The sequence below is a fragment of the Drosophila novamexicana genome, unplaced genomic scaffold (genome assembly GCF_003285875.2).
Source record: "Drosophila novamexicana strain 15010-1031.04,08,12 unplaced genomic scaffold, DnovRS2.1 tig00000512-arrow-arrow-pilon, whole genome shotgun sequence".
Classification (NCBI taxonomy): domain Eukaryota; kingdom Metazoa; phylum Arthropoda; class Insecta; order Diptera; family Drosophilidae; genus Drosophila; species Drosophila novamexicana.
The window spans coordinates 1,329,006-1,343,963 of NW_020824809.1; the positions used below are offsets into that span (position 1 = coordinate 1,329,006).

The following is a 14,958-nucleotide window of genomic DNA, read 5'->3' on the forward strand; positions in this document are numbered from 1 at the left end:
CGTCTATTTATTTTTGACAAGAGCTGAGATTCCGCCCGAAACACAAACTTTTCGTATCGTTTTTACTCATTTATTGGTACAATGAATTCAAATAAAACTAAAACATCAAACAACCATTTAATTTTTCTTAGAATTGGTAATCGAAAAATAATAACAGCCTTCAGGCATATGTTCTTGTAAGACAAGTACCTAAATATGTACATGTGTACATATGTATACATTCTAAATACAAAAATACTATATGAGCAGACTTTTAATAAGGCAACTCAGCGTAGATGAGTGTAAGCGGTATTGTTTCTGGAATAACCGAACACCACTAGTCATTTGAATAGAATACCCATGATAGTCAGGTAGTGCACCATAACACTTGACCTTGTAATTGGGATTGCAACCAAGACTAATTTCGAGCAAAGCAGAATTATTTTGTTCTTCAATCTAAACCTTAAGAAGATAAAGACACTTTTGTACAGTGTAAACAATTATCACTGATCTGCCGCGCACTTTCACAATATTTTACGAATTTTGCATTTGATGGTGTCTCTCCCTCTCTCTCTCTCTCTCTCTCTCTCTCTCTCTCTCTCTCTCTCTTTCTCTCTCTCTCTCTCTATCTCTGTCTCTATCTATCTCTCTCTCTTTCTGTTCCACTAAAAAAAAGCTGGTGAGAGCCAAAGCTCTAGCCGGCAACCATCGAAACGTCGCTCTCAGCGCTGTGACAGCGATCACAGTTTATAAATAGCAGACGTAGTGCGTTCTAAGCCAGTTACTTTTCGACTGCCGCTCAAAACGTCAACATCGTCGGCTACAGTAAATTGTTAGTATTCGTGAGTGTATGTGTGTGGTTGCCTGTGCATGCGAGTGAAGAGGATTCAAAGACAGTTTCTGATGTACACAAGTACACACAAAATGCGACTTGCTTGGATGAAAATGTTATGTGTGTCAATTTTGTAATACTCTAAATAAATACATTACTAATAAAGTGTAATTTAATGAAACTATTGACGTTGTAATTAGTGATTAAAGACAGTGGAAAATTTTCTTCTTTTCTTTCCATATAATTGTCCACATTCACCTACATTTTCTTCAAACTATTCGAGTGCACTTTGGCGTGGAAAACCAGTATTTTCAGTTTGGATTTCGTCCCCGTTCCGATTCCAGTCACAGCTGTTTCATTTGAATCAGTGAAATTTTGTTCGTTAATTCATTTCACAGTCTTTTTGCTTGTTTTTTAGCTTTTAGTGTCTACTTCATTTAAGACAATTATTGTGATATTGACAACCCCAAGATGCTAAGAGAGTGGGCATGCCTGCTTCTACTCTGCTCCGTGCAAGCGGTACCATTCTACAGCGAGTAAGTTAACAACATTGTACATTTTATTTATGATTGTGAGGTTTTTGTGTTTTGCATTCCGTAGCTCATGAACATTGTTTAACCAGTAATTAGTTTCTTGTTAAAAATTAACTTCATATGGTAGCTATGTGGTCCAACAGCATAATCGTAAGCACACAAATAAATATGAGAAATTGTGTTCAAACCTAGCAGTCCGGTGTTTTAGGTAAATTCATATCTGAAAGCTTTACATTTACCATTTTTTGGTCACAATATTTGTGTTACTTTATTAACTGTTTTCTAACACTGTATTATTTCAAAACAATATTATATAAAATGTATTTACTTATTGATCACATAAAATGTAACTCACACTCTCAATCTAGGCAATAACAATTCTATGCTTCTAATTTAAGTTCTTAGTCTGTTGCTAAGTAACTTGCCCGATCCATGCTAATGCATGCCTTCTTTACAGTGAATATTCCCGTTTATCTTCCAGTGTTGAAGACGTAGACTCTTCATCAAGCTCTTTCAGGTGAACTATTCAAATTCTCAGTGAACATTCCCAGCATTTAGCAACCTCTTCCTAAAACCTCTTCCTAAATAAATAACGACAATCTCACTTATCGCCCCAACCAGATGCCGTTCAGTTTAAATATTGACCCGACGACTTTAATTTTTTATGGTTTTGTTTCTATTGACAAATCATAAAAGCCCACCTAATTGCGAGTTTAGTTATTTATGACATTTTTGCAAGCACTTTATTTGTTTATTTGGTGAAATTTCACCATTTACAACGTTGACTTGACTCGTTCAACAATATTGCAAATAAACTGAAACGAAAATATGAATCTACTTCAAAAGAATACAAAATATTGCCCAAAGCACAGAAAGAAAGTCAAGTTTTGGCCTCAATTTATCGGTAAAACTGGAAACAATTAAGCTCACCTTAGTAATACTTCTCCACCAGACGTACCCATACCCTGTACGCCTTAAAAACGTATTTTAATCGGTAGATAGTATATCTCAAATTTCTCTGCTTTCCCAATCGGACTGGCTGACAAGAGATTGTTGAATTATACGTAAATTGCATCAGGCAGAAGTGCGATCGAAATTCGCAACACAAAAACGCCGCAAAGATCACTTAACCCTGCAGTTCAAGTTTTTGCGAAAGGCATTGCTCAAAAATAACAAAAACAACACTAACTGTGTTGAGAACAATGTCTATGCAAAGTGGGTCATCGACTTTAGGGCATCCGCGAGAGATGCAGATGCAAAAGCACTGACGGTATTTGACAGATGATTGTTATATCTGTGTTTCGTTGTTTACACGTCTGGGCCTTGCACACATGGCTGACTACAATGAACAACCTTTAAAACCAGCTATGGGCCCCCAAACTATTTAGTTGTTTACCAACTTGAGCAGCCGCCACTCTTTTCGACACAATTTTGATGAAATTTTTTAGGGTGCCCGCGAAAATGGTATGAGATGAAGTGAATTAACATTTGACACCTCATTAGATGCAATTTTGGACCATGCAACGACCCAATTTATTGCCCTGTCGCCACTTTTCTAAACCAAAAACTGGGTCAACCAGAAACCTGCCCCTGCTCACCTCTGTGTAACTAGTTTAGTTCTACGTTGTGGCTTTGTTCCATGGTGGCGTTTTAATCAAATAACAGTGGAACAAATGGGACCACTCCGTTGATCAACGACTATGGCCAATAACATTCGCCTTGCTAGTCGAGGCGGCAGTTTTATTTAATTTACGCGTTTCTGATTTTGTTCATAGCTCATAATTTACAATTTTTTTTGTTATGCATTCGTTATACACTTCTTTGAACAAACGAATCTTCCAGAAGTTTCATGACTAAATTAACAAACTTTCCAAATCGTTTAAAGTCTTTTAACGTAACAAATCGAATCTTGCTGAGAACCCATCATTTCGCAACAAAAACTACAGTGAACAAACGAAACAAGCGAGCCAAGCGAAAGCGGATTGAATAGTAACCAAAATATATTTTTATTTCCCAATTTAATTGCAAATTAGTGTGTCACGTTTTTAAAAAAATCTAAACTAAATCAAATATCAATTCTTATTTTATTGAACATCAATAATTTACTCACACAGAACTTCCTTTGACAATTTTTTACACTAAACTATATTTACAAATTTCTCTTTTTTCTAATGGGAATGAGTTTGCACCAAAATTATCAATTATCTTAAGGACAGCTGCTGCGAGTTTCTTCTGACGTTATGTTAATGGCTATGTGTGAGATTCTATCTGAGCTCCCAAATGCTAGCTGATGCAAGTTAAGTTCAAGCCAGTCCCTGAAATCAAGGTTCATGATATATGGTCGATTTAAATGTACTCGACAAATGTCCATACATACATATAAAATGTACATTCAAAATAAACTTCTACTTAAACCCTGTGGAGCGTACAAAAATCAGTTTGTCGTTTTTTTAGCCCTTGTTCAAGAAACGAGTCATGACTCATACCAGATAAAGATGCCGTAAAAAACAAAAATAATATAATTTTCAGAAGTCCGAAGTAACTCGCAGTTAACCGAGCGTGGCCATTATAAAAATTTGATACGTTCGCCATTTCGAGCATATTGTACATTTATACATATATACATTTGTTTATTTTAATTTTATTTTTGTCAGATCTTATAATGTTTTATTTTTTAAAAATGCTTCCGTGGCGCGCATTTATAATGAGCTCAATCAACAAGGTTCCGAAAATGTTACAGACACTAAATAGGAAAAGTCAGCTAACAATTTATTTGTTATTGTTTTGTCAATAGAAAGCGGGTGAGCATTTGTTTGCACAAAACGTGCAAATGACTCATGTGAATGAGTTTGAGATGAGTAAAAACTGTACACATATGTAAATACATTTCGTCTATTGGTGTTGAATTTATTTTCGTTTACCTAAAATCGAAAGACATAAATCCTATTTAATTAATGACTCCAGACTGCAGCGCATTATGTTTTGGGTATTTTTGCAGGTTTGTTTGGTCGTTAAGCAAAAAAAAGTAATTTTCATTTGATTTGTATGATATTAGCTGCTGAGTTAATGGAGGCAGACAATTAGTATGCGGCACACAGAAATGCTGCGCAAAACAATTGCTAAACAATAGGCACGATCGGGTCGTATACTATATAATCTATATAGAGGGAATGCCGAGGCAGGCCGGAGTTTCTTTTATGTGCGGAACAATGGAAGGCATGTGAATTATGGTGGGGCTCCGCTTAGGGATAGTTAAGCTCTGGTGTGGAATTGGCATGAAACGGCACAAAACACAACACACTATATAAACACAACCATAACACAAGTCAACAAAACAGAACATACACTAAACATTAAAACACCTCATTCCCACTCCGCCCCTCCTCAACAGCTTTATGCAACATTTAACACGCCCATTACCGCTGCATCGTACCATGTTTGCGTCCATACCATTTGCACCACTAGCACCGCTAGAACCACTGCATGCTCAGTCGTCACAGCGTGTGGCCAGTGTTTGGGCAGCTCCCCCGCCAGCCCCGCTGGCCAGCCACCACTCTCTAGCTAATGCACCACCGTTGCCACTCTACAGTAGCAGCTTCGACAACGACGGCATCAGTGACACTGAGTTTGTGCCACTAGAGCAGCAGCAGCAGCAGGGGCGACAGGATGCTGCAGCTGCAGCCGCAGCTGTCTCAAGTCAGGCCCATACCACGGTCTTGGAACAGAAGCCTTTCAGTAAGCCACAGAATCTGTAATTACACGGCAAGCCTCTATAAAATTGCAATCTTTTCCATAGATGTCGATGCCATCACCACGGACGTGAATTCGCCCAACCCAGCTGTGTTCTTCCAGCAATCATTCCCCTTCTTTGGCAATGAGTTCTTTAATTCTTTCGGAGGATTCGGATTTGGTAATGCTCAGGAGCCTTGGTGGAAGGGGTGAGTACATCATTATATAAGTTTTTAGAGATAAGGACACCAAATTTTTCGCCCATGAAAAATGTAAATCTAAACGTACTATCCTGTACATATTGGAAAATGAATGTGAAGTTTATCGAACCCAAGACTTAGATCCAAAACTTAGATTATGTAAAACAATCTCAAGCTCATTTTCATAAAGGTATTTGCAAGTCTGTCAATCTCCCACTGTTGCAGGTAGAAATTGAAAAGTTTTCTTATCTAATTAGAATTAGAGTTCCGTTTTTTTACAATTCAGAATTTTATTTTTGAGTCGAGTCAAGTTCTCATTCAAACTATTTCCGAATCTCTTATTCTAAAAGCGCGCTATTCTTATGTAGACGCTTCCCATTTGCTATGGTCACTTGATTCAGTTTTTTCCTAACCACCGCACATGGTTGATTTCAACGATCTTGACGTCTGGCAATTAACCGAGCGCAATGTCAAGTTCATTAGAGCTATTAAATATAATGTAATTGCTAATGTAGCCTGCCTTATGGCCAACCGATGGAACTTCTTTGTACACTGACGTGGCAAACGGTCATCGTGCATAATTTTCTATTTTCATAATTTTAATTTATTCCAGCAAATAAAGACTTGAGCAATTGATCTTGCAAATTGCTTGACTGGTCTTCAAGTTTACCGTCGATTTCTTTTTCAATCACTTTTCCAGATAAATAGTCAGCTAAATATCATATATGTATTAAATGCAACGTAAATGAATAAATGTATTTGTAAACATGTAATGCATTATATATAGATATGGATGTCGTTTGCATTTTCCTAAATTGTTATTCAAGCAAAATTGCGAAATAAACTGTGCGGGTACTCGTTGCATTTGTTTTTGTTGAACCGAGAACGAAAGTCAGACGCGGCAATTGAAAAATTGCCCACATATAAAAGCCCATATATGTATATGTATTTATTTATTTATATATATATATATATATATATATATATATATATATATATACCGGCTTATATATATATATCGAGAAATTTCGAAAACTATGCCCCATACAATTGTCCGCTTTGTTACGCACACATTCAAATAATTAAATTGACGGCAGGCAAAACTGTTAAGCTGTTAATTCTGTAGAGCATATAGTACCATACATTTAGACATGAATAAACATATATATGCGAATCCATAAAGTAAACAATTCATCAGCACTCACATTGAGGGACAGATAAATAAGTGCTCTTTAGGGTGCGTTTATTGGATTCTTACAGTATTGGTAATATACATATGTATACATATACCTATATATATACGAGTACATTGACTTTGGATTTGCAAGTTGGCGATTTGTCGAAGATATTAGCAAGTGATAGAACATACCTCTGAGCCAATAATAATAAATGACATCTATTAAACATTTATTCAAGATAAATTTTGTGGATAACATTTTATGCAAAAAAACAGTGATATTACATGTATGTACATATACATATTCATATATGTAATAATATTGAAATATTCGTATTTTAGCCCAAAGCTATATCAACATTTCGATTGAAAGCTAATAATTATAACTGTTAATAATGATAATAAAAATATGTAGATTTGTAGATATATTCATATGTCTTGATTATGTAATTTCTGTCTATCCTTTTTAACACAATTTGTATTACCAAAAAAAATCATTTTTGTTCATTCCCAACTTGTCTACTCGTAGACCCAATGTGTGCACCGAAAAAGAAGAAAACGAAGGCGCAATCGCGGAAGCTGATGGTGAAACTGTGGACAGCTTCGGTGAGGAACGTGATGGTGCTGGCAACGTGGTCCGTTCACCACTCTTTGGCCAATTCCATTTCAGCGTAAACTCCTGTGCTGAAAAACCCAACAAGCACGTCTGCACAAAGATGTAAGTAGGGCAATACTCAATACGAAAGCTAGTATTGCATTTGAATTATAAATAATTGTTGTCTTCGTACGCAGCGTCAATCAAAATGGAAAGAAGAAAACGGTGACGCTGACACGCCAATGCTGCCACGGCTATGGACGTCCACGCAACGCAGACTTTACCACACCCTGTGAGAAGATTGAGATCAAAGATATCGAAGCAACTGCTGCAGATATGGGAGCCAAACAGTTCATTGAGAGCGCTAAGAGTGCCGGCGAGCTGGGTGATATGCTGGGCAGCGGCACTGGCAAAAAAGTGACACTCTTTGTGCCCAACGATGCCGCCTTCCAGGAGTACCGCGGTCGACATCAGCAGGAGAACGTAAGCGACAAAATGCACCTACAAATTGCCTTCTTAAATGCATTATTTTAATATAATTCAGAACGTGGATGACGCCAAGGCGGGACACACACAAAAGTCGTCTATTTACAAGCTCCACTCGGTACTGGGCGATGCGCAACTAGAGGATCTGCCCAATGAGAAGCTGCTGCAGACTGAGCTTCCTGGTCAGAGTATACGTATCAACAGTTACCAGTTGCCGCCAGCTTTGGGCCTGGAGCCCTATCGATATGCCGCCAACTGTGTGCCCATTGAGAAACACGACAAGCTCTCCGAACAAGCTCTAGTGCACACGCTGAATGGTGTGCTGAAGCCTTTGACCAAAACTGTAATGGATCTCATACGTGAGCGTGCCGACATGTCTATCATGCGTACCGTTCTGGAAAAAACCAACATAAGCGCTCTGCTGGAGGCTGACAAGCCCGTCACCATCTTTGTTCCCACGGATGCAGCCTTTGATAAGCTGGAGCCACATTTGCGACGTGCCCTAAAGGAGGGCCGAGGCTGCGCCTCTAGTAAGTGACCTGAAAATCTCTTATCCATTATGGCAAAGATCCGATTGATATATTATTGTAGTTAATTTATGTGTGTAAGTTTCAGAGGTTAAGGAAAATTTTTAAAATATGGTTGTATCATACTTTTTGTCTAACGTCCGATCGACTTTAAGCTAATTCTACAGATAACTGTTGACTGCAGCTCATTATCAAATACATATTGAATGGCGGAAAGTCCGCTCCGCTGCGTAAATATGGAGTTTCAAGGTAGAACGAAGAAATGGGTAAAAAAGTGTTTGTATAAAGCTTAAAGATAAAGAATAATATTCCCAGGCATGGCCGGGTAGAGGGGTAGAGGGTACCTATAGTATATGTATCTTTCCTTTCAAACTCTATCATGTTCTTAAAATACATCTCCGCAGACATACTGAAGAACCACATGCTGGACCTAACCTTCTGCTCATTGGCCACTCTGCCAGGTGCTAAGACGACAGCCTACAATCTACTGGGTGAGCCACTTCTGCTTAATCGCACCCGAAGTGCCCAGAATCAAACAGAGGACTCTGCCATCTATATTAATAACGCCGCTAAAATTCTGGACGCTGATATCATGGGCACCAATGGAGTACTCCATGTCATTGACACCATTCTACCAACCGAATCTGCCCTGCCAATGACCACTCTGATGTCGCAGAAGAACCTAACTATCTTCAAGCGCCTGCTGGAGGCCTCAGGCTTCGATGACCAATTCGACGATTTGGACAATGTTACAATCTTTGCACCCACAGACAAGGCATTGCAAAATTCGGAATGGGCACGTCTGTTAGCAGAAAAACCAGATGCGTTGAAAAACAACAAAGATTTGTTGGAGTTCCTCAACTACCATGTGGTCAAACCAATGATTAAGACCTGTGATCTATCGGAGAGCTCGTTGCCTACAGTAGCGGGCAAAAATGTTCGCCTGAATCTCTACTCCACGCATGCGCTCTTCTCGGACGTAATGAACAGAGCTACGGTAAACTGTGCCCGCCTGGTGCACTTCGATGACGAGAGTTGCGGCTCTGTGCTGCATCAACTGGATCGCCCTCTGGCAGCGCCCAAGAATGTGAGATTAAGATTAAACGCTGCTCCGAACTTTGCATTAACTCTCTTTTTGTTTTGCTCTCCCGTTTAGAATCTGCTCAAATCACTGGAGACCAATCCCAACTACAGCAAATTCCTAGAACTGGTGATCAAGGCCAACTTGACCCATTTGTTATCAAATGAATCAGATAGCTTTACACTTCTGGTGCCCAAGAATGATGTATTTGAGGAGTTCAGCGAATCCATCGAGTCCAAGTCTACACAGAGCCAGCCCGATCTCGAGGCGCAGGTCAAGACGCATATTGTTAACGACGTCGTCTGCTGCGCTGGTATTATACCGACCAACTGGCCATTTGTACGCTCCATCGAATCCATTTCGGGTCAACACCTGCGCATAACACGTGATCGCCGACCCAAAATCGAAAACGCCGGAGTTACAAAATGTGATGTGGTAGCTACCAATGGAATCCTGCATGAGATTAATGACATCATTGTGCCCAAGCCACAGCAGCAGCACCGTCGACCACAGTTGCCGCCAAGCTATCAGCCCAATGGTGATTTCGAGGTATTCTTTTAAAGATCAGAGGTATTTTGGCGGCGATATTATAAAATGTCTCTATGTTTGTATCTCCTTCTTTGTCTACTACATATGCATATATATTTATATTATTTTATAAAGATTCGTCAATGATTGAAACTTACATTAAGCAAAGAATATATTCATAAATTAAAAAAAAATAACAAAGCAATCTTATTAACAGATTAACAGTTAGTTAGTGCAAGTTCAAAATAACAGCCAAGTACACGCCAGTTACACAGATCTTGCTTGCATCCGGAACGAAAGGAACATCCTGAGTACAGATCTGTTGCACAGTACTCAGCTCTTCGTCGAGTACGAACGCAACAACCTGAGTACAATCCTGTGACAGAGTACTCAGCTCTTCGTCGAGTACGAAAGGAACAACGTGAGCACAGATCAGACAGCAACCATAAAATGAAAAACTATTCAAGTTTTTGATATGTGCTGAAAGGTATATCTTTGTGTAAAGTGAATATAAATTTAGCTATCAATATTATCCAGTCATTTGTTATATCGTCGTAGTAAACTCTTAGTGAAATTTTCTGTCAATCTTTTAAGTAAACAACGACTAACCGTGCATGTCATAGGATGATTTTTGTCGCTGTTACTCTTGAAAGGTGTAACAGCAGTAACTAGTTACTTTTAAATACTTGTTACTTGTAACAGGCTGAGTACATATCGCTTATCTCTAGAGCCAACAAGCATTGAGTTAAAAAATCACCGATGGTCGATGCATCGATAATTCTTTACATCCCTGGAACAGATAATAATTGAACCAATAAACGGTGTCACTGATTAAACCTGTAAGTGATAACTTATGGGTACAATAGCATTTATGTTGGCGTAAAAAAAAAGTGGCAAGCAATGAATGCAAGAAATATTTGTTCTATATCGTAAAGGAATGCATCATACACCATTTTCTCTCACTTTTCATTCCTCGATACACCTTTCCGTTGGAAGATTAGAAGCCGATAGTAAACAATACAGCATACTTACTTACTGATGATAGGAGAGAATTTCTATCTTCAATCATAAAATATGTTTGTATATATTTCAAAAAAATAGATTAAAATGCTTTTCATTATACATACATGTTAACCTTAACCAAGAACAAAATAATTAAGCACAAATACGTATATATATGTATGTATATAAATACATATATGTATAAAAAGGGAACTCAATGAAACAAAGCTTTGAGATGCGATAAGCGCATAACTTTACTTACTCGCATTAATAATATTTAAAGTTCAGTTTAGCTAAAGGTCACTCGCTGATCGCTTGCATATATATATATATATATATATATATATATATATGAAATTCTCTCTCTCACACACATATATGCACTTGTTTGTGTGTGCATGTATATATTTATATATATATATATTTATATATATATATATTTATATATATATATATATATGCACATATATGCACTTGTTTGTGTGTCATGTGTATATGTGTGTGAGAGAGAGAATTTCAGTTGAACGTGTGTATAAATATTCCAGACATTTTAGTTGATCGCGCAATCAAACCAAGTCTTTAGTGATGTCGGGAACACTTCCAGCCACCTTCGTGAAGGGCTTTCACAATGAGGAGTTGGTCCGTCGCATGGAATATCGCAAATTTGGTGGCACCAATTTAAGAGTATCCACCATTGCATTAGGGGGCGCCACCTTAAGCGCGCTCTTCGACAAAAACTTTGACGAAGAGGAGGGCATCAGAACAGTGCAGGAGGCCATTAAGTCAGGCCTCAACTATATCGATACCGCACCATTTTACGGTCAGGGGCAGTCGGAGCAGGTGCTCGGAAAGGCGCTCATGGATGTGCCCAGGGAGGCGTATTACATAGCCACTAAGGTGGGACGCTACGAACTAGACCCCAATCGCATGTTCGATTTTACGGCAGCAAAAACTAGAGAAAGCGTCAAGAAGAGCTTGGGTTTGCTGGGCTTAGATTATGTGGACGTGTTACAGGTGCATGACGTGGATGCGGCGCCCAGCCTGGACATGGTGCTTAAGGAGACGATTCCAGTGCTTGAAGAGTATGTGAAAGCCGGCAAGGCGCGATTTATTGGAATCACCGGCTATGATGTCGACGTTCTAAAGGATTGCGCGGAACGTGCAAAAGGTCGCGTTAATATTGTACTATCCTATTCTCGATATACTCTCCTGGACAATACACTGTTGCGTCATATGAAAGCTTTCCGGGAGCTAAATGTGGGCGTTATATGTGCCGCCGCCCATGCACTGGGTTTGCTCTCCAATGCCGGTCCACAAACTTGGCATCCCGGCAGCGAAGAGCTTCAGTCGATAGGTCGACAAGCCGCCGAGATCTGCAAGAAACGTGGCGTGGAGCTAGGTAAACTAGCCATGTATTACACCATGCAACTGGAGGGCGCTGCAACCTTTTTGATCGGTATACCCAATCGTCGCCTGCTGCAGATTAACCTCGATGCGGTCTTCAACGGCTTGAGCTCCACCGAGCAGGAAGTGCTACAATATCTACGCGAAAAGTTAGTATATTCATTTTTAGGAAATGTGCAATGCTAATTTCCAATTTTATCCTTTGCAGTGTTTTCAAACAATCCTACAGCTGGGGATCCACCTTGTCAACCATTAGGGACTTTAAATAGTAAACAAATCAGCCACTTCGATTATTTTTAAGAAAAATTTAATAAAGGCTATCTTATATATATATTCCAAAACAATATTTGACAATCTAATGGATAGCTATATGGATTTCATATATTTCGTATTGCGGGGATATAAAACTATGCGAAAATGTAATCAGATTTATATATCATCACCCAGACACAACACATGTCTATAGTATTAGTATGTGTGTATGTCATCTGATTCAGTATCAGTTCAAGTTTTATTTTTTTACCAGGTAGCGCTTTAAAAATACATATTGATTATATTTCTAATAATACAACAATACAAAAATATTTAATTGTATATATTACAATCGTATATGTTAAACAAAATACAATACCGATAGGCAGTGAATATGTATTTTTAATCAAAATCTCTTGTCGGCTCAATACAGCAATTAGATCTTCAAGCTGTGTCAATTTGACACTATAAGTATTAGTTTACTTCCTAAACATCGAAATATATTACTATTATTCTAAGCCAGCGGTAAATAAATCTACCCACACTATCTGCGCGGGAACTAGGAGCATCTACATCTAAAATTTCAAGTCTCTAGCTCTTATAGGTTCTGAGATCCTTGCGTTCATACATACGGACAGACGGACAGACAGAGAGACGGACATGGCTAGATCGACTCGGCTATTGATGCTGATCAAGAATATATATACTTTATCGGGTCGGATATACCCTTATACTCATTTTTAATGGGCTCAGGCTATAATGAGCAACATCTTCCGGTTTAACCCAAATACCACACGTATTATTCAAAGCTACCTTACAACCCGTTCTTTCCAAGTCGCCAGCCCAGACGGCATTGAGCAATCGCTAATCCGCGAAATAACTGCAGGTTCGCCGCAGGGTTCCCTCCTAGCACCAATATATATATCAATTACCTCGCTGATCTACCAGCCTTCATATAGATCCCCACCTCAACTTCGACAGCGCGCATTCAGCCGCTCGTCTACGCGGACGATATCCTACTACTATCTTCAGGTGTTCGGCCAAGTGAGAGGGCCAGATGGCAAAATTCTCAAAAATTTCGGTTCATTATGTTCATTATGACGAATCCAACAGTCCTTTTCACGACCACCAAAAATGTTTCAAATGTTTTTTAATAATAATTTTAAACGCATCAATTGAATACAAAACAAGAAAGAAGGCTATCTTCGACACGTCAAAGATCTAATACCCTTGCAGACCCAACTTTTTCATAATGCTTATAGTGCTTTGCCCGTATCTAAGAAGCACAGGGAAAATAGTTAATGCCGAGTTTGGTCAAGATATCTTGATAAACAAAATGTTTTTTCATACAACTTAATTTTCGACCGATCGTTCCTATGGCAGCTATGTGATATAGTGGTCCGATCTTAATATGATTTTGCACATATATGAGAAGTAAAGTAAAACTAATAAATGCCGAGTTTGGTCATGATATCTTAAAACAAAAAAAAAATTTTTCATACAAAAACTTAATTTTCGACCGATCGTTCCTATGGCATCTATATGATATAGTGGTCCGATCCATATGTGCTGCGTGCAACAGAAAGAGGGACTTCTGCAAAGTTTCATTAAGATAGCTTTAAAACTGAGAGACTATTTTGCATCGAAACAGACAGTCGGTCAGATGGTCAGACGGACATAGCTCTATCGACTCGGCTGTTGATGCTGATCAAGAATATATATACTTTATGGGGTAGGAGATGTCTCCTTCTATGCGTTACACATTTCACGACAAAATTATAATAGCCTCTGTATAATAGCTTGTACCAGTTAAGTAGGCTTCTCCTCAGAATATAAGTGCATAAAAACAATTTTTAAGCATATGGTCAACGGACATTGGTGGGTCTAGTCGGAATATTGAAATTTAAATGCAATTAGCACTTAGTAGAAAGTCGCTCGCTTTTATTGCGTTGTTGGATTCTATCAAAGTCTATCTAGACTTATTTCTATTAGCTTGAATAAAATATTTTCGATCTCTTTTAATATAACGGATTGGTGGTCCTGAAAAGGACCGATTAGTGTCAACATAAATTCTACATTTTCTTTTTAACCGCCAAAACCGTACAGGGTACGGCCTTGTCTTTTCAGCGCGTAAACAACATCCATGGCTGTGACTGTCTTCCTCTTGGCGTGCTCGGTGTATGTGACCGCATCACGGATAACATTTTCCAAGAAAACTTTTAGAACACCACGAGTTTCCTCATAAATAAGACCAGAAATACGTTTTACGCCACCACGACGAGCTAAACGGCGGATAGCCGGTTTCGTGATGCCCTGGATATTATCACGCAACACTTTGCGATGACGTTTGGCGCCGCCTTTACCCAAGCCTTTGCCACCTTTACCACGACCAGTCATTTTTCACTTTATATTTTTATTCTACTTTACACCACGAATGTCACAAAGATACTAATGCTAGCTCTTCAGCCAGCGCTTATATTTATACAAAAAATATCCAAAACTCGAGCGAGTAAGAAAATATTTCCATCTCGCTCACACACTACCCTCGTAACATATTCGGCAAAGCGACGAACAGCAAATATCTTTCGTTCTCTTTCTAACTTATCACTCATGTTCTATATAAGCGATACACA

General features: G+C 38.7%; 2 protein-coding genes and 1 pseudogene across 4 annotated transcripts; 2 read left to right on the forward strand and 1 right to left on the reverse strand.

Annotated features, from left to right (window-relative positions):
* The first annotated feature begins 753 nt into the window (after nucleotides 1-753).
* On the forward strand, nucleotides 754-9,847 carry LOC115761949 (transforming growth factor-beta-induced protein ig-h3). 3 transcript variants are annotated; one of them, XM_030703986.1, is made up of 10 exons: nucleotides 754-811; nucleotides 1,230-1,347; nucleotides 1,802-1,861; nucleotides 4,934-5,079; nucleotides 5,141-5,282; nucleotides 6,980-7,168; nucleotides 7,243-7,528; nucleotides 7,590-8,061; nucleotides 8,463-9,145; nucleotides 9,215-9,847. In XM_030703986.1, the coding sequence occupies exons 2-10, from the start codon at nucleotides 1,283-1,285 to the stop codon at nucleotides 9,698-9,700; spliced, it is 2,529 nt and encodes an 842-aa protein (XP_030559846.1). In that variant the 5' UTR covers nucleotides 754-811; nucleotides 1,230-1,282; the 3' UTR covers nucleotides 9,701-9,847. The 3 variants fall into 3 exon arrangements, with proteins under 3 accessions (XP_030559846.1, XP_030559847.1, XP_030559848.1); XM_030703987.1 differs by lacking the exon at nucleotides 754-811 and having other exon boundaries at nucleotides 1,092-1,347; nucleotides 1,826-1,861; XM_030703988.1 differs by lacking the exons at nucleotides 754-811; nucleotides 1,802-1,861 and having other exon boundaries at nucleotides 1,094-1,347.
* Nucleotides 9,848-11,234: 1,387 nt separating this feature from the next.
* On the forward strand, nucleotides 11,235-12,537 carry LOC115761950 (L-galactose dehydrogenase). The gene is made up of 2 exons (XM_030703989.1): nucleotides 11,235-12,222; nucleotides 12,282-12,537. The coding sequence occupies exons 1-2, from the start codon at nucleotides 11,255-11,257 to the stop codon at nucleotides 12,340-12,342; spliced, it is 1,029 nt and encodes a 342-aa protein (XP_030559849.1). The 5' UTR covers nucleotides 11,235-11,254; the 3' UTR covers nucleotides 12,343-12,537.
* A 1,873-nt stretch (nucleotides 12,538-14,410) lies between these two features.
* On the reverse strand, nucleotides 14,411-14,937 carry LOC115762021 (annotated as a pseudogene).
* Between the last annotated feature and the right edge of the window lie 21 nt (nucleotides 14,938-14,958).

Coding starts and splice junctions, on each gene's coding strand:
- LOC115761949 (XM_030703986.1), top strand. CDS start 1,283: ATGCTAAGAGAGTGGGCATGCCTGCTTCTACTCTGCTCCGTGCAAGCG. Junction 1,348..1,801: donor GCGGTACCATTCTACAGCGA/GTAAGTTAACAA, acceptor CCTTCTTTACAG/TGAATATTCCCGTTTATCTT. Junction 5,283..6,979: donor CAGGAGCCTTGGTGGAAGGG/GTGAGTACATCA, acceptor GTCTACTCGTAG/ACCCAATGTGTGCACCGAAA.
- LOC115761950 (XM_030703989.1), top strand. CDS start 11,255: ATGTCGGGAACACTTCCAGCCACCTTCGTGAAGGGCTTTCACAATGAG. Junction 12,223..12,281: donor CTACAATATCTACGCGAAAA/GTTAGTATATTC, acceptor TATCCTTTGCAG/TGTTTTCAAACAATCCTACA.